The sequence below is a fragment of the Mirounga leonina genome, unplaced genomic scaffold (genome assembly GCF_011800145.1).
Source record: "Mirounga leonina isolate KUSES-001 unplaced genomic scaffold, KU_Mleo_1.0 Mir_177, whole genome shotgun sequence".
NCBI lineage: Eukaryota > Metazoa > Chordata > Mammalia > Carnivora > Phocidae > Mirounga > Mirounga leonina.
In genome coordinates, this window is record NW_023270459.1 from 4,179,240 (window position 1) to 4,200,533 (window position 21,294).

General features: G+C 59.5%; 3 protein-coding genes across 4 annotated transcripts; 2 read left to right on the forward strand and 1 right to left on the reverse strand.

Annotated features, from left to right (window-relative positions):
* Positions 1-1,282: 1,282 nt before the first annotated feature.
* Positions 1,283-5,456, forward strand: LOC118022779 (inactive serine/threonine-protein kinase TEX14-like). The gene is made up of 7 exons (XM_035023580.1): positions 1,283-1,432; positions 3,778-3,892; positions 4,290-4,455; positions 4,535-4,689; positions 4,771-4,831; positions 4,908-5,032; positions 5,168-5,456. The coding sequence occupies exons 1-7, from the start codon at positions 1,300-1,302 to the stop codon at positions 5,454-5,456; spliced, it is 1,044 nt and encodes a 347-aa protein (XP_034879471.1). The 5' UTR covers positions 1,283-1,299.
* Positions 5,180-8,048, forward strand: LOC118022841 (inactive serine/threonine-protein kinase TEX14-like). 2 transcript variants are annotated; one of them, XR_004682577.1, is made up of 10 exons: positions 5,180-5,260; positions 5,601-6,034; positions 6,119-6,276; positions 6,353-6,546; positions 6,629-6,701; positions 6,785-6,873; positions 7,012-7,185; positions 7,359-7,588; positions 7,709-7,758; positions 7,853-8,048. XR_004682577.1 is itself a non-coding variant. In XM_035023778.1 (9 exons), exons 2-9 carry the CDS (start codon positions 5,730-5,732, stop codon positions 7,944-7,946), a joined length of 1,137 nt encoding a protein of 378 aa, XP_034879669.1. In that variant the 5' UTR covers positions 5,180-5,260; positions 5,601-5,729; the 3' UTR covers positions 7,947-8,048. The 2 variants fall into 2 exon arrangements, 1 of the variants encoding a protein (XP_034879669.1); XM_035023778.1 differs by lacking the exon at positions 7,359-7,588.
* Positions 8,049-8,137: 89 nt separating this feature from the next.
* Positions 8,138-21,028, reverse strand: ARHGAP33 (Rho GTPase activating protein 33). The gene is made up of 23 exons (XM_035023854.1): positions 20,956-21,028; positions 20,122-20,227; positions 19,029-19,126; positions 18,865-18,949; positions 18,438-18,518; positions 18,196-18,333; positions 17,453-17,545; positions 16,780-16,902; positions 16,614-16,691; positions 16,464-16,530; positions 16,320-16,379; positions 16,072-16,224; positions 15,886-15,988; positions 14,608-14,752; positions 14,446-14,528; positions 14,254-14,361; positions 12,770-12,915; positions 11,977-12,130; positions 11,747-11,892; positions 11,589-11,663; positions 9,860-10,534; positions 9,376-9,767; positions 8,138-9,277 (listed from the first exon to the last, which is right to left on the reverse strand). Exons 2-23 carry the CDS (start codon positions 20,146-20,148, stop codon positions 8,492-8,494), a joined length of 3,816 nt encoding a protein of 1,271 aa, XP_034879745.1. The 5' UTR covers positions 20,149-20,227; positions 20,956-21,028; the 3' UTR covers positions 8,138-8,491.
* Positions 21,029-21,294: the final 266 nt, after the last annotated feature.

Sequence of the window (21,294 nt, forward strand, 5' to 3'; positions counted from 1 at the left end):
GACAATCTAGAGGCTGAGTGGATGGGCCCTCGGGCTGAGAGGTTGGATGGGAGGGAGACACTGAAGGGCGAGGCCCAGGGCTCTGGCTTGAAGAGGGGGTACCCTGAGATGGTGATTGGGAGGAAATGCAGTTTTGGGGAGATACTACAAGTGTGGGACCCAGTGGCTGGGAGGGTCTCAGAGGATTTCCAGGGCGAGGTGTCCAGGACACTGTGGGGCCCCAGGTTTGGGGCAAAGAGATGAGGTTGGGGTTAGGGAAAAGAGACAGCCCGTGGTGGTGGTAAGAAGCGTGGGAAGAAGACAGCCAAGGACAGGGATCAGGAAGGGCCCACCACCTCAAACAAGTCCTGGGGCAGGCGTAACAGGGGGATAACACGTACCTCTAGGGTGGATATGGCTTGCTCTTCTTTTGCATCACCTCAGGGCTGTAAGAGCGCCTCTCAGAGGAGGGAAGCTACTGCGCAAGCGCAAGCCACTGATGCGCATGCGCCCCTGATTCCCGCTCAGACGCCGGCGTGCGTGCCTGGGTCACGTGGCAGTCACGTGGTGATCACTGTGGGAGCGCAACGGTAGGTGCAAGGACCCCCTGGGCTGGGGCCTAGGCCCCAGAATCTTCCTAGAGCTTACTGGACCCTCAGGCTAGACCCCGCCCCCAGACCGCCCCCTTCCCTCATACTCCTCCCTCCTTCCCACCCCTGGTGGCCCGCAGACCCTACCCCTTATCAGACTCCGGCTCCCAGCCCACAGACACTGCCCTCCGACCCCCTCCTTCCTCAGTCTCTTCCAGTAGCCCACAGACCCCACCCCAGCACCCAGAGGCTTCCCTCAACCTCAGTCCGTGTCCCCAACCCTCACACCCTGTCTCAGCCCCTGCCCTGACTGTCCTCCTCCCTTCCACCCCATCGCCCAACCTGGAGACTCTACCCCTTCTCAGGCCAACCCTCAGGCCCCTCTTCCACCAGACCCTTTTCCTAAACCACTAGCCTCCTTTCCTCAGCTCAGATCCTATCCCTGGAGCCCTTACACCCCCTCCCCCAGAGAGAATGCCCTGCCCTCAGACTCCCGTAGACCCCAGACCTGCCGGGCTGTAGCTCTCCCAGATCCCACCCTTTTTCTCATTCAAACACCTAACACCGGAGAGGATTCCTCCTGAGTCCCCTCCCTTTCTCACTCGGCTCTCCAGGACTCCCAGCCAGCTGTTTTTATTACCCCCAGAGGTCCTCTGTTTACTTCCTCCTCCCTCATGAGACACCCCTAGGTGATCCCTGCGCAGGATCTGAGCGAGGCCGGAGCTCACAGATGCCCTCCCTGCGCTCTCGCTTCCCCGTGGAGCTGGGCTCTGTTAGGGATCCAGAAGCCCAGGTGGGACGACTGCATCGCCTGGCTGTGGCCGGGGGCCCAGGCTGGGGCCTCACCCGGCTCCTGCGGAGAGGTGAGGGTTCAGCTCCTGCAGCTTCCTGTGGGGACCAGCTCAAGAGGCCGTGTAGAAGGTGGGACTTCTACACGCTCAACAGTTGTGTACCAGGCACCTATGGTGTGCCAGCCTCTGTCGTCTATGATGGGGATTTAGGGACGACCTTCTGGGTCATTGTGAATGAAATCTATCGTGAGAATTTAAGAGAGTGGTGAAGATGAAGTAGCTACACCAAGAAGCGTGGCTTTATAAGAGCCGGTCATGCAAACCACACCCCCACCCCAGGGTGACAGAGCCACTGCAAAGGCCTTGAAGTCAAACTGTTAAGTAGCAGCAGTGGGGGAGGGGGACTCAGGGAGAGGGCTGAAGCTTAAGAGGCACCAGCTCCGTCCAGACAGGAAAGGGCCTCTGAAGTAGTGGGTGAATTCTGTTATATTTTGTTCTGTGTGGGATGGGAAGCCATTGGAGTTGTAGGCAGGAAATTAACATCTAATATACAATTTCCATTTTTCATCGATTTTTCTAAGTCGATTGTGTTTCTGGCCACTTTCTGAATTTAATAGTTGTAGTTTTTGATTCTTTTACAGTTTTTGTTACCCACAGATGGTGACAGTTTGGTCTCAGCCCTTTCAACTCTTAATTCTTTTTTTTCTCGTGTATGGTGTTGGCCAGAACCCCCAAACCCCCAAACCCCCAAACCTTGTTGTCGATGGACATCTCTTAACTTGTTCTTGATATTAAAGGGAATTAATCTGTATTTTTGCATTAAGTATTGTGGGTGCTCTTGGGTTTTGGTATATAATTTTTATAAAGTGAGGAAGTTCCTGTTTATTCTTAGTTTTTTGAGGTATTTGCCTCCCTCAGTCATAAGTAAGTATTGAATTTTATTTTTGTTTATTTAATTTAGTCTTTCATCACTTACATATACCACCCAGTGCTCATCATAACAAGTGCCCTCCTTAATACCCATCTCCCATTTAGCCCATCCCCCACCCACCTCCCTCCATCAACCCTCTGTTCTCTGTTGTTAAGAGTCTCTTATGGAAGTTTTGAATTTTATCAGGTTCTTTTTCTGTATCTACTGAGCCAAATGTGATTTTTGTTCTTTAATCCATGAATGTGTTTTCCTACATTGATTGATTTTCTTATGTTGAATCGTCCTTGATTTCTGGGAATAAATCAATTGGATAATCCCTTTTAGTCTATTTAGGAGGTTAGCATATATGATCATTAATGGAATTGAAATATTTCATTTTTGGTTCTGGAAACTTACCAGGCTTTGGAATTAAGGTCATACTAGCCTCATAAAAGGAGCCTTGCCCTCTCTCTCTCTCTCTTTTTTTTTTTTTTTTTTTGCTTTTGGAACAACTTGTATAAGATTATTTATACATGAAATGAAGTGATCACCATTGTAATGATTATCTATATCATGCAGTGATTTGTGTTTTAAGAAGATCCTTCTGCAGGGCAAAACAAATGCAGAAAATCATTTAGGATGCCATTGCAAAAGACAGTGGGCTACTGGATAAAATAGGATGCAGTAATTGTGATATTCAGATGTTCCTAAAGGACCACATTTGGAGAGATTTTGTGACAGAGACCAAGCTGGGTTGGGCCAAGCACATGATTGATTTTAGCCATGTCTGCCTAAGACATAGGAGTGCAAGAACAAAGACACCATGCATTTGCCCTCAGTAGGGAGATAGGCCAGGGCCTAGAGGAAGAAGAATTCAGGATAATGGGTATGGAGAGGAGGGGATAGGAAGGGGATCTGAGCAGAATGAGGAGGGGGGAAGAGATTGGCATAAGTGGAGGTGCAGAGGAGATTGCTACTTGGATTCGGCTCTTAGAAGCAGTATGCAAAAATAAACCTGAGAGATTTCCTGATAAAATCCAAAGAGTTTGCTTTTCTTGAAGAATTGGATGCTGGCCACATGGGATCTGTATAGACACACTGAAGGAGAGCTGGGTGGAGGCTGCCTGCCTTGGACAGTGCACAAGGCTCCTGTCAGCTGAGGTCCCTGAGAAGGCCACTTCCCCCCGGCCCCTGGGTACCTTTGTGTGATTTTGACACTTCTGGGGTGGCAGATGGGTGGCAGCATAGCAGGTGGATGTCACCCCTTGTTGCAACTCTGTAGACTTATTAATGGTGAGCACTGTGTTGAGACAGATTCTGAGCAGAGTCCCCAGTGGTTGGAGGGTGGGGGTTCCAGGACATACAGATAGAATCTGGAGTTGAGGGTCACCCAGGCAAGGAGGGACTGCGGGGACTGGGAATTGGCTGAGGCGTTGCATAGCAGCCCCCAGGACTGCTGCCTCTGGAGTAAAGGGCAGGGATAGTCCTAAGCCTTGCTGCCCCTCAGTTGTCCAGGTGGATGGTGAGAACTCTGCTGGGCAGACGGGGCTCTTCCTCTCGGCGCTGCTGGGCCACAGCTCTGCCGTGCAGCTCTTGCTGACCTTTGGCGCCAACCCCAACCAGTGAGTGGACCGATGGTGGTGCCCCCATGTTCCCAGGGGTATGGGTCAGAACCCCAGAGAGCCTGAGAGCCAGGGCTTTCCTCCCCAGAGACCACTCCCTCATGACACCTTTCCATCCTGATGACCCTTCCGTGCCCAGTGAGCTTCCGCCTTGTTCTCTGCATTAACCCCTCCTTGTCCTCCAGGAACTATTCCCATTCTCCTGGTTACTCTCATGCTCACAATGAGACTCTCACCTCTCAAAGACCCCACTGTGTCCCCAAGTGACCCCTCCTGTCCCGATGTCCACCTCCCATGTTCACCGTGACTCTCATCCCTCAGTGCTCCCATCCTGCCACCCCTTGTCCCTGTTCCGCCCCTTTCCTAATACCTTTCTGTCCTCATTGTTCCGATGCAGCCGCTGCCTCGATGGCAGCACACCTGTGCACGCAGGCGCCTTCTCGGGCCGCAGCCTGGTGATGCTGCACCTGCTACAGGCGGGGGGTGACCTGCGTTTGCATGACCAGCAGGGTCGCACGCCTCGGGACTGGGCAGAGCAGGGTGGTGCCAAGCAGAGCTGGGAGGTGAGCGGTGGCCCAGGTGGGGTGGGGGCATATAGAGCCGGCACCCCCACCTGCCTCACTGCACACGTCCCCCGTCCAGGTGCTGGAGCTGTTAGAGCTATGCCGAGCCCACATATCAGTACTAGTGCATGGCGGTGAGTTGGCAGCCAATGCATCCCTGGGCCAGTTGCAGGCCAGCTCTAGACACAGCCCGTGTGGCTCTCTGTCCTTGCCGCGGCTGGTGCATGCGGACAGGTAACTACCCACATCCCGAAGCCCAGTCACCCACCACCCCCAGCTGCCCTAGACTTACCCCTGGCCTTCCCTTTGATCCAGGGCGCCGAGGCCGGAGCACATCAGAAGACCCTCCCAAATCCCAGCCTTGGGGTTTGGCCAGGTAAGCGGGAGAGGTTGGGGGAGCAGGGAACACCCCTGTCCGCTTTGTGCCTCATAGTCCCACTCCCCATCCCCAGCTGAGCAGCCTGTGGCCACTGGGGCTGGTAACAGGCATACCCCTCGCGGACCCCAAGGAGCTGCTGCCAGCCCAGGGCGAGCCCGACCGCACCTACGAGAACAGCTCCCACACCCTCATGGCCAAGTGAGAGAGAGCCCCTCCCACACCCCCTGCCTAGCTGTCCAGCAGAGTCTGGGAGGTGTCCAGCTCTCCTCCTTCCCTCATAGGAAGACCCCCCCCATTTCAGACCTGTGCTCTTTCCCCCTCCCCGTTCTCTAGCCTCCTGTGGAGGGGCCACCGCGTGACAGCTCGGCAGCTGAAGGCACCCGGAACTCAGCCAGATGTGCTGTTGGCTGACCTTCAGCACTGCAGGTACACCACCCCCAGCCTGGCCCCCAGGCTGGCCCAGTCCCACAGACCAGTCTCCCGCCTGCCCTCTGGACTCAAGTGTCTCATAAACAGGAGGCCAGGGAGTTTGGCAGTGGCCACGGTGACGGTCTTCACCTGTGGGCCAGCACCTGGCATGGAGCCCTCTTACTGGAGTGACCACCCCTCCCCACTGCTGTAAAGTGGGTCCCAGGGCTGTGTGCTGTGTATTACAGGCCACAGAGGGGTGGCTGGCGTAGAGAGGGGTACCCCAGGTGGGGTACGAATTGGATGCTGGCCCTGTGAGCCAGGTCTCAGTTTCTCCTCTGTCTGGTGGCTGGTGCAGATCGTCAACCCCTGGCACGTGCTGATCTGTGCCCAGGAGCAGCCCCCACCAAGCAGGTAGGGGCCTCCTTGTGAGTGGCCTGCTCTCCTCCCGCCCAGCACCCTGCACCACCCCAACCTGTTGCTGCTGATGGCACTGAGCCCCTCGGCCGACCTGTCGGGGCTGTGCCTTCTCTTCGAACCCGTGTGGCTGGGCTCCCTGCATGTGGTGCTGCACCCACGCGGGCCGAGGCCGGCAGGGCCCTGCACTGTGCCGGGCCTGCTGCCCGGCCACCTGCTGCTGCAGGTGCTGGAGGCCCTGCTGTTCCTGCAGGCCCGCTGGTGCGCTCATGGCGGCCTTAGCTCTCATGCGGTGCAGCTGGTGCGGCCAGGCCTGGCCAAGGTGGGCAGCCTGGAGCACGGCCGCCCCCTGCACCGACGCTGGCTGCAGCCCAGGTGAGTGCCCGCCTCCCCTGCTGCCCCTGCATCCCTGCCCAGTGGCCGCTGGCTCACCAGCGCCCCCTTCCCCGGCCTCCATAGGCCACAGCAGGGCTGCTCCCGGGGAGGCCCAGGCCCGGGGCTGCCCCCGCCTCCTGAACTGTACCCATGGCTGCCACTTGAGCTCATCTGCGGGGACATGCCTGCTGCCACCTCAGATCTCTACAGCTTTTGCATCCTGGCCCAGGAGGTGTTCACCGGTCAGTGAGTGATCCTACACCCTGCCCCACTGAGGTCGCCCTTCGGGTTGGGTCCGCCAATCATGCTTCCTTACAGGAGAGCTGCCCTGGGCTGGGAGAAAGGGGCCTGAGGTGAAGGCTAAATTGGAGGCAGGTGAGAGCCCGGCCCTGGATCCCCTGGTGCCTGCCCCCTACCAGGCCCTGGTTCAGGCTGGGCTGGGTCTAGGGCCCGCCGACCGCTGGGGCAGCCTGCAGAACACTCGATACCTGCTGCGGGAGGCCATGGCCCAGGTATGGGACGGGTTGGCCGGGTGGCGGTAGCCATGGAGCCTTAGGCAGGACCCATGTCACACACTCAGCCTCCTTTCCACAGGACCCAGCTCCTGAGGTGAGCTCCCCGATGCACTGGAGTGCACAGTGCCCCGTGTCTCAGGGTTTCCTACCAGGTTAGAGGGCACGGAGGGGGTTGTAGCCAGTGCTAAGTGCAGCTCTCCTCCCCCCATTCCAACCAACTGGTCTGTCCCCCCAGAGACACTGTACTGTGAGGTGGCTCCCAGAGCCAAGTCTGCACCCAGGCCTGTGCCCCCTGTGATGTCCCTAGGCCCCTCCCCATGCCAGGTAGGAGCCAGAGCAGGGACATGGAGGACCAAGGGAGCTGCGGGCCACCGGAGGGACAGGAGTGGGGATGGCAGGAGCCAGAGCAGGGATCTGGGGGACCAAGGGAGCCCATGCCACCTCCTGCCATTGTGTCTGCAGGCCCTGAAGACTCTCAGGGTCACAGGCCGCAGCAGAGTCCAGAGGGCCACAGCCTGGGACTCCGGCAGCAGCTTGACTCTAGGCAGCAGACCGAGTCCCGGCCCCAGCCTCTACCCAGGCTCCAGCCCCGCAGACCGGGTCGGCCTGCACCGCTGCCTGGAGCCCAGCTCGACAGTATGGATCCCCCCAGGGCCCTGCGCGACCGGACCGTCCGTTCGTTAAACTGTGACCCCTCACCCCAGTTGTCACCAACCCCAGTCTCCCTGGCTGCCTCTCCTTTGACCAGGGACCCCCCCCAACTGTCCTCTCACTGACCCGTGCCCCCTGGCCAACCCGACTTCCCCCAGGGCCCTGCCCTGCACAACAGGCTTCAGGACTCAGCCTCCCTGCTGGGGATCCAGGGTTCTGTGGAGCAGGTGGAGAGGAACCCCGCCAAGATGCCAGCCCTGCAGGGGCTGCAGCAGCACGCACAGGGCCGCCCTGCTGGGCCCCCCACCCTCTGAGCCCACCCCCTGCCTGCTGACCCACAGCGAGGCCTCTCACACCCTGGAGGCTGCTGGCAGGGAAGGCCACGAGGGTGGGTGAAACAGAGGACCCCGAGCCTATCTCCTGCCCCCCCCCCCCCCCCCCCCCGCTCCCAGGCCCATCCCGAGCTCCATGGCTACTGGCTGGCAGCTCCAGCCTTTTTCCCCTACAGGAGCCCAGTCCCGAGCTGATCAGAGGAGGTCTCTTCTCCAGCCTGCAGAAGTAAGAAATGGGCCCTGCTGCCCACCCCCCCACCCCCATCCCTTCCTCATCCCTGCAGTGACCCTGGCTCCACCCCTATTCCACTACTCCCCAGGATGGACCTGCTGGAGGAGATCATAGCAGAGCTGCAAGGTGGACAACTCGGAGACAAGTCCAGCCTCGACGCAGCTCCTGACACCGATCCTTAGAGTACCCGTGACTGCCTCTCTGCAGACACCGCCCCTCAGAGCCTCCCAGCAGTGACTTCCCACGCAGCACTTGCTGAAATGATAAAGTGATAAAGTATCCCATCTGTCTCTGCCTCTTTGTTCCCTGAGTCTGGCCCCAGCATGATACTAGCACCTGTGTTTTCACCGTTTTTATTCATTAATTTTGTCAGATGGTTTAGTGGGGGGTGTGGGGGGAGATGGGCACGAGCTGTTCCCCAACCCCCTGTGCACAGGTCAGGACAAGCTGGGGGCTCCTGGAGGGAGAGGGAAGACAGGGTGTCAGCCTAGCCCTCAGATTTGTGCGAGAGCCCCCGGGATGGGAGGATGGTGGGGGGATGGGTGTGCCCTTCGGCCCAGGGTAGGGAAGCCATAACAGGTTAGGGACCCACATCAGAAACAAGTTACAAAGTTAGAAACCTGGGGTAGGGATCAGGAGCTCAAGAAAATACAAAACAAGGGATTAGATGGGGCCAAGATCAGTGAGGGCAAAGGGAAGGGAGGAAGGTCTCTCTCCCAGCTGTGGCTCAGCAGTAGCTTCGGGTCTGACCCTCAGAGTGGAGGGACCAGCTGGGAGTGGGGTAGGGGGGTGGGGGACCAGCCCCCTCCCTTCCTTGCCCCCCATTCCTGTACAAGGACCCTCGGTGGTGCTCGCCCCCCCTCCCGTAGGCCGGTGGGGCTGCCCTGTACAGCAGGAGAGGCTCTGGAGGGCCCCAGGGCGTAGGCACCCTGTGAGGGGTGTGGGGGCCCCAGGGGGCCCGCTGTTTCTGGGGTAGGCGGGGGGCTGGGGGGCCAGGATCTGAACGGCTCCGGGGGTGAGCAGGAGGGGAGGAGGAGCTGGAAGAGGCAGGTGAGGGGCCCCGGGGCCCCAGAGCTAGATTAACATAGAGGGGCTCGGGCCGGGTAGGGCGCCTGGCGGGATGCTGGGGGGCTGAGTAGCCAAGGTGGTCATGGGGAAAGCAAGAAGGGGGTGGTGGGTAGCTGAGCAGGAAGTCGGGGGACCTGTGGAGTGGTGGCGATTGGCCAAGCAGGCCATATGAGGCATTGAGCCTATCTGGGGGCATAGAGCGAAAGGGACTCCAGGACCTAGTGGGGCCAGAGTAAGGGGTTCCCTCACCTGTCTCGATTTCATAGTACAGGTTCTCTCCCCTGTCAAGTGGTGCAGGGGGACCTAAGGGGCTCCTCCAGACTGGGGCTGGGGAGCTGGGCTGGAAGGATGGGGAACCCAGGGGGTACAAGCCTGGTTTGGGGACCCCAAGGAAGGGTGGCAGGCACTCCCGAGGGGCTGAAGAGAAGAAGCCGGGAGTAGGAACCTGTGGGGGGACAGAATACAGGAACTGAGCTGCCATCTCTGGCTCATCCCCACACCCCCTGAACCCCCCCCCCCACCTCTCCTGAGCTGGGCACTGACCTGGGCAGGGCCTCTGAGTCCCCTCCTTGAGGTCCCTGGGGGCCGCTGGCTCCTCACCAGGCTCCCGTCACTTTGTTGCCTTGGCAGGGAGGGTGGGGGTCCAGGAACCCAGGCACCTGGGTGGCCTAGGGAGTTGGGGGCCGGCCCAACCCCTGAGGTCCCTGGGGGCTCACCGCTCACCTCCAGCGACAGTGAGCGGTGGAAAGGGGAGTGGGGAGCAGAAGGGGTGCTCCCATGCTCCTGTTGGTTCTGTCTCTGGGCCACCTGCTGAGCCCGCTCAGCCAGGGCCAGGGCCATGAGGCGTGCTGGGTTCTTGGGGGGTGGGGGTGGGGCCCCCCCAGGGCGCAGGAGGGACAGGGGTGGGGGCAGCAGCGGTGAATCCATACCAGGACCTACAGAGAGAGGAATGGGAAGAGGAGTCAGCCAGGTCTTGGGTGCAGCTTCAGGGTCTATAAGGGCATGGGGTAGGCTGAGCAGGACTCACCAGGCTGGCCTTGGGCTCCCCGGGGAACAGGCAGCGCCAGCTTGCTGCAGATCTCCTGTTGGCAGGTGTCACTCAGCTGGACCTCGGCTCCACGCAGCAGCAAGGGGATGAGATGGGGCCGTAGGCCCGGGCTGGGGCTGAGGGCCGGCGTTGGGGTGACTGAGGCAGGCGTTCCCCCGGCCCCCAGCAGCTCCAGGACAGCAGGTGGCACTGATACAGCCAGGGGCTCTGAGATGTCCAGGGCAGTGGGCGAGGCAGGGCTGGCGGCCCCTCGGGGTGAGAGGGCCTGGGGGGTCACCCTGGGTGGGAAGGCGGAGGCAGGGGCTGGGGGTGCCGGGCTGGCGGGGGGTGCCGGGTCCCCTGGTGTGGGGCTGCTGCAGCGAAATGTAAGGGGATCGAAGTCGAGCCCCCGGAGCCCCTCCAGGCAGCGGGGTGGGCTGAAGTCCAGCTCGTCACCATCATCTAGCCAGGCTGAGGTTCGGTGTGAGGGGGAACCAGAGAGTGCCCCCAGCCCAGCTGCTGAGGATCCAGAGGACGAGGACTCCGAAGAGGAGGAGGATTCGGAGGAGGAGGAGGACGAGGACAGGCTCTCGCAGGAGCCAGCGGGTGCTGGGCCCACAGGGAAAGCGTCACTGCTGGAGTGGGGTCGCCGGAGCCTATGCAGCCTCTGGAGGCCTGGAAGGCGGGGCAGTTAGGCGTGAGGGGCCGGAACTTTACATACGCATACAGCAGTAAGGGTGGGTTAGGCTAGGCAAGGTTACACGAAGAGGCACTTCTCTGGATAGGGTCACAGTGGCTGTAAATCCAGGGATTTGCTGTTCAGACTCACAGTGAGAAAGGAAAGATGAGAATCATTCTACACCCAAAGGCAAGACTGACGTCTAACAACCACACGGCTGGTGAGCAGGAGACCAGCGGGACCTCCCAGGCTCTCACTATTGGGAGTGCAGATTAGGGCGACAGTTTTTTGGAAAGCGACCCGGCCTTGTCACGTAAGGTTGACCGTGAGCATGGCCTACAGCGCGCCCCTCGGCTCCGGGGTGCTTGGAGCGCTCTCCAGAGTGTGGGCGCGCAGGGAGTGCTCACCAGAGCCCCCAAGCCCCTCGGGGGTAGGACAGACAAGTGACTCTGGATGGGAGAGCCACACATGGATACCAGAGAGCAGCCAAGAGGAACGAGCCTGAGCTACTCTCAGCCGCGTGGGTGGCAGTGAGCGGAAAGTCAGGTTCCACATCCAGCACCACCCGCCACCCTTTCTTAGGAGACCTTTAAAGTTTCAAAATAGCTAGGACTGTGCCATATGTTATTTATGCAGAGGCCTGTAGGTGGTAAACCTTAGAGCAAGGGGATGCTGCCCGTCAACTCTAGGGGACTCCTCTGGTGGGCAGGCAGCAGACACGGAGAGGGGAGGAGCTTGCAGGAAGGGAGTGGGGTCTTTTAGTTCTGGCCAGTGGGTTCACGGATGTTCGTTTTATTATTTAGATTTCTTTTCGAAAGGAACGAATAAAAGCCTGAAAGGACCCTGCCTGGACCAATGATCACAGTACATCATGAACCAAGGGTGATGCTTTATCTAACACATCGATGGTACCTTGTGTCCAGATTAGGAACTAAAAAACAAAACAAACAACCCCAACCCCGCAAATCTGAAATACATTTAGAGGCCACCTCAGGGCCGCCAGCCCTCCCAGCCGCACCGGGGCCCAGGCAGGAGCCACCCAGCGCTCACCAGCCCCGCTGGCCTGTGATGACAGAGACTCCTCACTTTTGGCAGATCTCAGTGTGACTGTGTCAGGTCGGCCGCCTGCGGGGAGAGGCGGAATGGTCAAGGGCACTCCAAAGTGCCTCCCCCCCCAGCCCCAGCCCCCACTCCCTGCCGCCTCTGACCTGAAGGTGGCGGTGGGGCACGGGTGCCCCCCAGCCAGGGTAGAGGCTTCTTCCGGGGGATGCTGGGGCCCCGGCCCAGTGCAAAGAACGTCTTCCAACTGCTTCCCCCTGGCTTTCGCTGTTTCTCGCCTCTCTCCCCTTTCCTCCTGGGGTTTGCGTGAGACACAGGAGGCAGTCTGAGGATCTGGGGCCTCCAGGCTGGCCCTGTGCTCCCCCAGCATCCCACTCACCTTTCCACAGGGGAAGCCGGGGCCTTGGGAGTGGTGGGCTCGGTGGGAGTCCCCAGCCGGCCCTGGGTCCGAGCCTGGGCTTCCTCCAGCGTCAGCAGGCGAGTGGAGGGGCCGCTGCCCGCAAGGGACTTGGGCCTGGGGAGGAGGCAGCGGCCTAGGGAGTTGGGAAAGGGGGCAGCTGTCAGCTCGGGGGGGCCGCTCAAGGCCACAGGCAAAGCCAAGCGCTACAGCCCAAGCCCCGGCCCCGCAGCGTGCCCACCCGGGCTGGCAAGGCAGGGGGCCAGGGCGGATCAGGCGGGAATGGGTGGGCAGCAGGCAGGTGAGGAGGAGGAGTGAGGCAGAACGAGCTGATGAGGAGGCAGCTCCCGGCAGCCAGCGAGGGCAGCGGCTCTGGCTTCAGTTACCTCGGGCCAGAGGGCCCTCCGACGTGCTGAATCCTGATTGGGCTGGGGTCCGGGGTAGGGCGGGGAGTCTGGGTGGGGCCGGGGCGGGGTCAAGTCTGGGGACCTCCCACCTCCTCCCTGGTGGACCCATGGCCCCAAGAGCCCCCAGGAGCTACAAGGGGTGAAGGAAGAACGATGTCCGGGCCAAGAAGTGGGGATCCTGAGCGTAGGAGCTGAAATGAGAAGGGGGGGGAGGGGTGGGAGAGGCCGGGGCGGGGTCCTCAAGGAGCCAGGAGGGAGGTCCAGCTTCAGTGGGGTAGGGATAGGGCTGGGAGCCCACCTGCCCTCCCACTGCAGCCCTAACAATGAGGGGGCAGTAGCCAGGATATCAGGGGGTGGGATGGGCATACCTGCAGGGTCGAGGCCAGCAGAAGTGAAGGTGTCGCTAAACAGGACATCCACGTGGGTGAGCAGGAATTCCACCACCACGGACTGCACCCGTACCTCCCTGAAGGCTGCTGCCCCACCCAGCCCCACAGACTCCAGTTCCATGGACCTGGATGGGAGGAGGGGGAGGGAGGCCAGGTGCTTTGAGCCCCAGCTGGTGTGTTCCAGCTAGGCACGATGGGGAACACCTTTGACCTTACCAAAGTGATCACATCCAGAATTGGGTTCTCAACCTTTCCCCAAGCCCCCTCCCTCCCTGCCTTCCCCATCTCAGTCAATGCTCAGGCCAGACACCTCCAGGTGTTGCTCCTGACCCCTCTCTTTCCCTCACACCTAAATCCTGTCTCTCAGCAATCCCCGCCTGCTCCACCCACAAAAATCTCTCCAGATTCTAAACTCTTCTCCCCCACTGTCCCCACCGTGGCGCAGCCTCCATCCTCCCACTCAGAGACATCACAGCAGCTCCTCCCTGGGCTCCCTGTCTGTCCTGCCCCCTGCAGTCTGCTCCCGGCCACAACCAGATGGAGTCTGTGATGCCCGGTCAGGGCCCTGCTGGCTCAGAGCCCTCCCCTGGCTGCACCTCTCTCCTGGCAGAAGCGAAGTCCTCACCATGACCCACGACCTGTAAGTCACTCCTCTGGCTGGTCCCCTGTCACCTCTCTGACGTCATCATCGCCTCCCCCTCAACCGCTCACCCACTTGCTCACTCGCTCCAGCCACGCCAGCCTCCCTGCTGGTCCTCCAGCACAGCAGGCGCCTTTCCAGCCTCCAGACACTGGCACTTGGCGTTCCCTCGGCCTGGTCTGCTCCTCCCCAGATATCCACATGGGTCCCCCCCTCACCTCCTGCACATCTTGACTCAAATGTTACCTCCTCAATGGAGTCTTCCCCACCCACTTTCTTTAAAATTGTCAGCTTCTTTCTCTCTCTCTTTTTTTTTCTTTGTCCTAATAGTTCTTATATCCCCCATCTCATGGACCACCTATTTTATTTAGGACAGAGAGCTGTCCGGTCTCGGTCACCATCAAATCCTCTGGGGCTCACGCTGCTACTGGCCTTAGGAAGACTTCCTATGGAAGCCTCCCCTGCCGCTCTAAAAATTTCAAAATGCCATGACCCCGTGCATCTCCCTTCCCTGCTTTGTAGTCTTTCTCCCTAGTACTCATCACCATCAGACCGTAGTCTCTCTTTTTCTTGTCGATAGCTCATTGTCCCTCTCCCCCATGAAAATGTGAGCCTGGCAGCACAGGATCCTGCTCATTACCGGGTCCCGGTGCTGAGAACAAGAGCTGGCACCCAGGGGGTCCTTAAGAAATATGTGTTGAATGAAATGAATCAGAGAACAAAAGTTGGGTGGGTGGGCTCTGGGTGGGAGGTGTGGGGCAGACTTGAGGCCCAGCCTGAGGAAGGGAGCTGAGGGCGGCAGGCCGGCGAGCCGCCAGCTTACCGGAGCAGGTTGGGCGCCCAGACAATGGCCAGGTTGCGGGCATGCATGCTGGTGTTGGCACTGTGTCTCGCCATGCGGGCCAGGTGCCTCAGCAGGTACTCCAGGGTCCTGAGGGTGGGAGAGGAGGAGGACACCTGAGCCTCAGCTCCCTTGGGACCCCACCACAGGCCTGCCCCGCCCCTTCTGGCTTACCTGTAGTGAGGCGGGGGCAGCTGCTGGATGACGTCGTGGACTCGCACCAGGCGCTCCTCCTCCCCGGGCACCGACATGGCTTCCTGAGATGATGCACAGGTGTGACAGGGGCCGGGCCGAGGCATCCCGGCTCCCTCCGACCTTGCCAGCTCCCTTACTCACACTGAACTTCCCATAGAGCTGGTACGTGAGCAAGGGATTCGGCAGCTCCCGGAAGTAGAGCTTGCAGAGGGAGGACACGCTGTGGATGTCCTGCAGGAAGGCGGGGCCGGACAGTTCAGGGATCCTCTCGCTGTCGAACTCATGCCTGAGGCCACCAGGTCAAGGAGAAGAAAGATCAGGTCAGAGCTGACCCACCTGGCCATGTTCTTCCTCCACTTCCCAAAGCGTCCACACACGGATGCAACCCTCTTCCCGTGCTGGGCTCTTCAGAGGCAGAACCTTACGGAACCCCCCAACAACTCTGTGTGCCCCAATGAGCATGCCCCATTTTACAGGGGAGGACACTGAGGCTCAGGTGGGAGATGCTCCTGCTTGCGGCTACCCGAGGCCATCTGAATACAGAGCATGACCACACACGTTCCTTCTACGAAGGTGTCATTCTGGCCTCAAGAGGTCACTGGAAGATGTGGCCAAAATCCCAGCAGCCCCTGCTCAGAACTCTCTGATGCTGTCCCCCTGCTCTCGTGTGACCTCGTGCCTTGTCTCTCAGAGCCCCAGGCTCCACACTGTCACCTCACACCTGTTAGCCCCAGTGCTCATGCCTCACTGCTCCCCACCTTAGACTGTTCTTCATGCTGTGCCTCCTCAGCTCAGACCCTCCCGTGGTTACCCCCTTACTCTGAGTAAAAGGAAAATCCTAACAGTATCTGAAAGGCCCGTTTGCTTCTGGGACATGAACTCCTGCTGCCTTCCCCTTGCACTAACTGTCCCACCATGGTGAAAGCTCATCCCAGGATGTCCACACAGCCGGCAGCCTCACCTCCTCCAGAGCAGGCTCTCCCCCAGGCGGCCTTCCCTGCCCACCTTATTTAAAACTGCAATTCCCTCCCCAACTTATTATGATCCTCCTTACCCCATTCTATAGTTCTCCATAGCACTTGTCACCTACTGGTACTCTCTCATTTCCTTGTTTGTCTCTTCTTCCAGCATGTGAGCCCCATGAGGGCAGGAATCTCTGTGTTCCCAGTGCCTAGTGCGTGGCATGTGGCTGGTGCTCAATGAAGGTTGATCTCTTTGCTTCCAATGCTTATTCTGCTCTGGCCTTTCAGGCCTCAGCTTGGGTGTCACTTCCTCAAAAAAACCGTCCCTGCCCCCAGCCCCGCCTAACTGCCGCCCCCACCCAGATAACTCTGTCCCCCGCACATGGCACAGGGCCTGGGATAGAGATGATGCTCAGTAAGTCTTTGCGGAAGGAAGGGCTTGATGGAGGGCCCTCACCGTAGCCTCTGGATGTTGGATGACACTCCTGAGAGCCGGTAGATTCCATCCACCACCCCGTGGGCCTCAATAAACTCAGAGCAGCAGCGAAGTACCTGGGGCACTGGGAGAAAGCAGGGGCTCAGGTCTGGGCAGGCTGCAAGAGGGTGGGAGGAGTGGGCGGGGCAGGTGGACATGAGGCCTCACCATCCTGGCCTGAATTGCTGAGGTGCTCTCCAAGGTCACAGCCAAACACCCTCTGCCGTAGGATGCCCCGCTGCCGCAGCCGCTGCCGAGAAGGGCGGGAACGCATGAAGGTTCGGAGGAGGCCAGCCAGCTTCCCACGTGGCCGGGGCACAGCTGGGGGAGTAAAGGCAAGCCATAGAAGATCAGTGCAGCCACTGGTCTTATGGGGGGGTGGGGTGGGCAGGGGCCTGGTCTCTTGTTCCCATTACCTGAGGTCAGAGAGGAGACACCCTGGGGCGTTGGGACACCGCATGGGGGACCATCGGCATCTGTGGCATGAACAATGGGTGGAAAGAATGGATGACAGGCAAAGGATGCAGGGAGGCCTCCCCATTTTGCCCCCTGGCACTTACCCCCCTTTAGTCCTGGACCAGGCCGCTCTGTGAACAGTTCCACACACTCACTGGGGAAGAAACCGACCTGAGGAGGGTTTGGGGTCAGTGAGTGGGCCACCCTAGCTGGCACGATGCCCTGGCCTGCCCATCCACCCAAGCAAGGTTCACCTGGAAGCCTCGTTTGCCCCGCCACCAGCTCCGATCCTCAGTGGGTGGCATGTCGATCACGGAGACAATGTCTCCCACCTGGGAGCAGGAAGGTAATTGGAGGGAGGGTCAGAAGGGACAGGGGAAGGGGGGAGCCCCGCTGGAGTCTGCTTCCCCCCAGCCTCACCTCGAAGGACAGCTCATCTGGTGCCTGGGCTGTGTACCGTTTGATCACGTGCGCAGCGGCCACTGCGGGGATGTTAAGGGAAGCCTCCTCACTGAGGAGCAGTCGCCGGCCGTGGTTGTCCAGCTAAGATGGGGAGAGGCCAGAAGGAGGGGATAATAAAGGCAGAGAGCGTTCCTCTATGCCCAGGAGAGGCCACTGCCTGTCCCCTACCTAAGAGCCTCAGTCAGTCAGAGCTATGGGTCAAACACCGCAATTCTTGCCCAACAAAGCCCCTCCTTCCCTCTCATGTCCCAGGACACCCCTGTACCCTCACCCTCCAGAGCAGACACTGCACATTTGCTATCTGAAAACCTACTGGTTTGAGCCACTGTGGGCCAGGTATTCTAGGAGTTACGGTCAAACCCATTTCTAACTGATATATCTTGAAATCCTCACATCCCCACAGTCCGATGCCTGCTCACACACACACACACACACACACACACACACACACACGCACACACACGCACTCGTTCTCTCTCACAGGCATGTGCCCACACAGACCCTGAAATACCAGAGCCTCCTCCGCTCTGGCTTGTTTCTTCCCTGTGCCCACACACACTCTCGGACTGGTTCTCGCTCCTCAGACAGCCCTCGCTCACTCCCAACTCCAAGCCCCCCTTCCCGGGCCCACCTCCATCCAGGTGAGCACGGGCCCGCAGTTGAGGTTACTGTCCACTAGGCCTGACAGGGTCTCCAGGTATTGCAGCAGCAGTGGTACCAGCATCTAGGGGCAGGTTGTCGGGGGGGGGGCTTTTGTGAGGCGACCTTGAGAGAGTTCGCTGCCCTCTTATACTGCCCTAGCTCACCTCTGGGCAGGGCTGAAATTCAGCCTGAATGCATGGGTGCTTCTCTACTGGTAAGCACTGAAATATATCCATATCAATTAGTAAGCGGGCCATGCCGAGGTCCTGTGTGCCCCCATTGGTCTGGGCCATACTGACTCTCCCACCGAATCCCCTGGAACGCCTCATGCTCCTAAAACTGAAAGGAGCCTCCCTGCTGCAGTTTCATTCTGGGCCTCTCCATTCCGACTGGTTGGAACCTGGGCCATACCAGTGTTTAAATATTTCACTATCCTCTCTCTCTTTTTTTTTTTTTTTTTTTAAGATTTTATTTATTTATTTGACAGAGAGAGAAAGCACAAGCAGGGGGAGCTGCAGGCAGAAGGAGAGGGAGAAGCAGGCTTCCTGCTGAGCAGAGAACCCGATATGGGGCTCGATCCCAGAACCCTGGGATCATGACCTGAGTCGAAATCAGATTCTTAACAGACTGAGCCACCCAGGCGCCCCTCACTATCCTCTCTTGATGGCTTCACACATTGCTCATGAGGACACACAATATGTGAGGTGGGGGCTGAGACAATAAGCAGTTTACCTGGGCAGCCCTGGCACCCTCTGGGGGTGGGGGAAGCTCTGGGAGGCAGGAGAACCTCCTGTCAAATATGCACCGGTGTAGGTGGGCATCCAGGGATCGGAAGTCATCATAACTTCGGAGAACTGGCCAGGAACGGCCCTGTGGGATCAGGAGGGACAGAAAGGAGCAGTAGTCCCGTTACACTGAGCTGAGAACCATGAAGACCCGTCTGTCAGGCCAGATGAGGAGAGGGGTGGCCTCACCTGACAGGTCACCTGCACCCCAAACACCAGCTCATTCTCTCCAGAGAAGCTGGGGCCTTCACGCTCTGGAGACAGCAGGAGCTGTAGAGGGAAACAAAGGCCTGGGTTAAGGGCCTCACTTTTGTTCCAGTCCTGACCTTTCCAGGTTGGCACTATCTAGAGATGGATCTGTGTCCCCTGCCTGGGCCTCCCTAAGGATGTCAGTCAGAGTACAGGGTCCTGGCAGAGCAGACACCTAACAAAAAGTTAGGTGAATGAATAAAGAAAGGAAGGGATGAATGAATGAACCGTTCTCCCCTTCCACCCTGCAGCTCCTGCCACCGACCGCTCAGCTATCCCTGAGATAGGTTTCAGGGGTACAGCGGCTGATACTGCTTCAGGGTTGGGTAAGATCTCACCCTCCCACCTGGGTGCAAAGCCCTCCTACCTGAATATGGCCAAAGTCAACATTCTCGTAATGGAAATGGGCACAGTCAGCCAGCCGAGGGAAGGGACCTCGAGGAGCCGAGAGCCTGGGGGACAGATAACACATCACTGGTGGCTCCTGTGTTTGGCCCCCCTCCTAAGCTGAGCCTCACCCTCACCTCTCACCTTTTCCCAGGCTTCCCCTTCACACTGGGCCCCCCAGTGTGGGGCAAGGGCTGCACCGAGCCCTCCCCTGGGCCATCCAGGCTGTCAGTGCTGCGAGCCTGTAGAGCAGAAAGAAGAATCAGAGGCCTCCAGAGATGGGAGCCGAGAGACAACGGGAGCATTGTGATCTGTGAGCCTGGGCCCAGAGGCCCGAATTGCTCCACAGGCTGCCCTAAGCATGGAGCAGAAGGGGGGCGGGGGGGGGGGGGGGGGGGGGGGACGGCAACTAAGGGTAGGCCTGCTTCTTCGTGTGTGGTCTGGGGTAGGGGGCTGGAAGAGCAGAGACTGAAGGTGAGGCAGGGAGAGCACACGCTGGTACCACCTCTCCCTGTTTAAAGCCCTCCTTTAACCCCTGCAGAGTATAGTCATCTCCCCTATGTGCCTCTCCACACCTTTTATTGATGTCTGGACAATCAGAGCTCCCATCTTATCAATCTTCCTGCTTCCAACCTCTCCCCTCCTGCTAGCTTCTTCACAGCAAGCGCCAGTATAATTTTCATACTACACATATCTCCACGGCCTCCACTCTCAAGAGCTCTCAAACTTCTAAGAGTCCAAAAAAAGCACCATCTTCTCGTTTCCTCCTAGGCCTTTGCAAAGGTTCCCTCTGCATGGAACACTCTTCCCCCTCCTTTCAGTAGGTTCCCTCCTCCTCATCCCTCAGGTCTCATCTCTCTCATTCCCTCCTCTTGGAAGTTCTCCCTGACCTGGGCTGTGTCAGCCTCCTCTTCTAGACTCCTCTATCACCCGAGGTTCTCCCAATCCCAGCCCTGAGCACTCTGAGATATCACTGGTGACAAGTCCCTCTCCCCCAGTGGACTGTGACTGCCCCAGGATCAGGGACCCAGCACAGAGCTGGGCACAGAATTGATGCTCCTCACAGGTAAGGTTGTGCCTGATTCTTCTCTGGGTCCCAATGCCCTGTCACACAGCAGGAGCCCCGTAAAATCTGATGAATAAAATAACCAGCTGCCAGATCGGGACTTCCCAGGCTGGGCTCTAGCCTCTCCCTCCTTCGTATCCCTGCAACCTCAGGTTCATCCTTGGGTCTCACCCTCGGTTCTGTCCCTCTCCAGCCCATGAAGCTCCCCAAGGCAGGACGGGAGGTGAATCTCTTTGCGTCTGGAACATGGGGTCTGCCAGGAGGTATCAGGGAATGTCTGTTAAGTGAGCGAATGAGGGAATGAATGGATGAATGAGCAGGAGCAGCATGGTGGGAAAGGGAGATGGTGGGGAGGGAGGGTGAGGACAAGAAGATGGAGAAGGACCCAAGGATCTAGTGAGAGGTACACTGCTGGCTTGGGGTTGGGGTGGAGTAAGAAGAGGGGAGACGCTGGAGAGGCTGAGGTTCAGGCTGATGGGGGGGTGGGAAGGGTTGATTGAGAGGGAGCAGAACGGAGTGAGAATGAGAAGAAAAGGGTCAGGCTGAGGATGGAGCCGGGTGGGGGTGGGGCTCAAGAACGCGAAAGGGGCTGGTGGTAGGAGGGGGAGGGGGCTAGCCAGGGAGGGGTGGAGATTGGGAGAAGATGGGAGGACGGCTGTGGGATGGGGGCTGGCGAAGGACCCAGGAAGCTTCAGCAGGTCCCTGGGTGCGGGGGACACTTGGGGGTGCGGGTCCTTCCCGGGACTAGCCCATCCCCCCCAAGCCTGGGTCCTCGGCCACTGTCACCTCCATCCAGGGCGTGGAAGGGGATGCACACTGAGGGGGCGGGGCCGGGGTAAGGGCTCGGGCCCAAGACCCGGCCGGGGGACGAGAGGGACCTGGACGAGGGGTGAGGGGCGGCGCAGGCCGCGGGCTCGGGCGGGGCCGGGGGCGGGGCGCGCGGGGCGGGGCCGCGCGCGGACAGACTGACACGCGGACGGACTGACGGCCGCGTGGGCCCCTCACCACCATGGTAGCGTAGCCTCCTCAGGCGCCGGCAGCGCTCGATCCTTCGCTCGTCGTCCTCGTCGCCGCTGCCGCCGCCATGGCGACACAAAGGGGAGGGCGCGAGCCGCGCGCGGGCGGCTGCAGGCCCCGCCCCTAACGGCTGCCCGTGGCTCCGGCGCGCGCCCCACGGAGGCGGGGGCGGCGGGGACGCGGCGCCGCTTCTCATTGGCTCCACCCTTGGCCTTAGGACGACGCCCCGCCCACCCGGCGGGTTTTCATTGGCTCAGGCTTCGGTCCCATCCCTGGCTCGGTCTCTTCGGTCCCGCCCCGTGAAGTTTGACAGCGCCGCGCCCATGA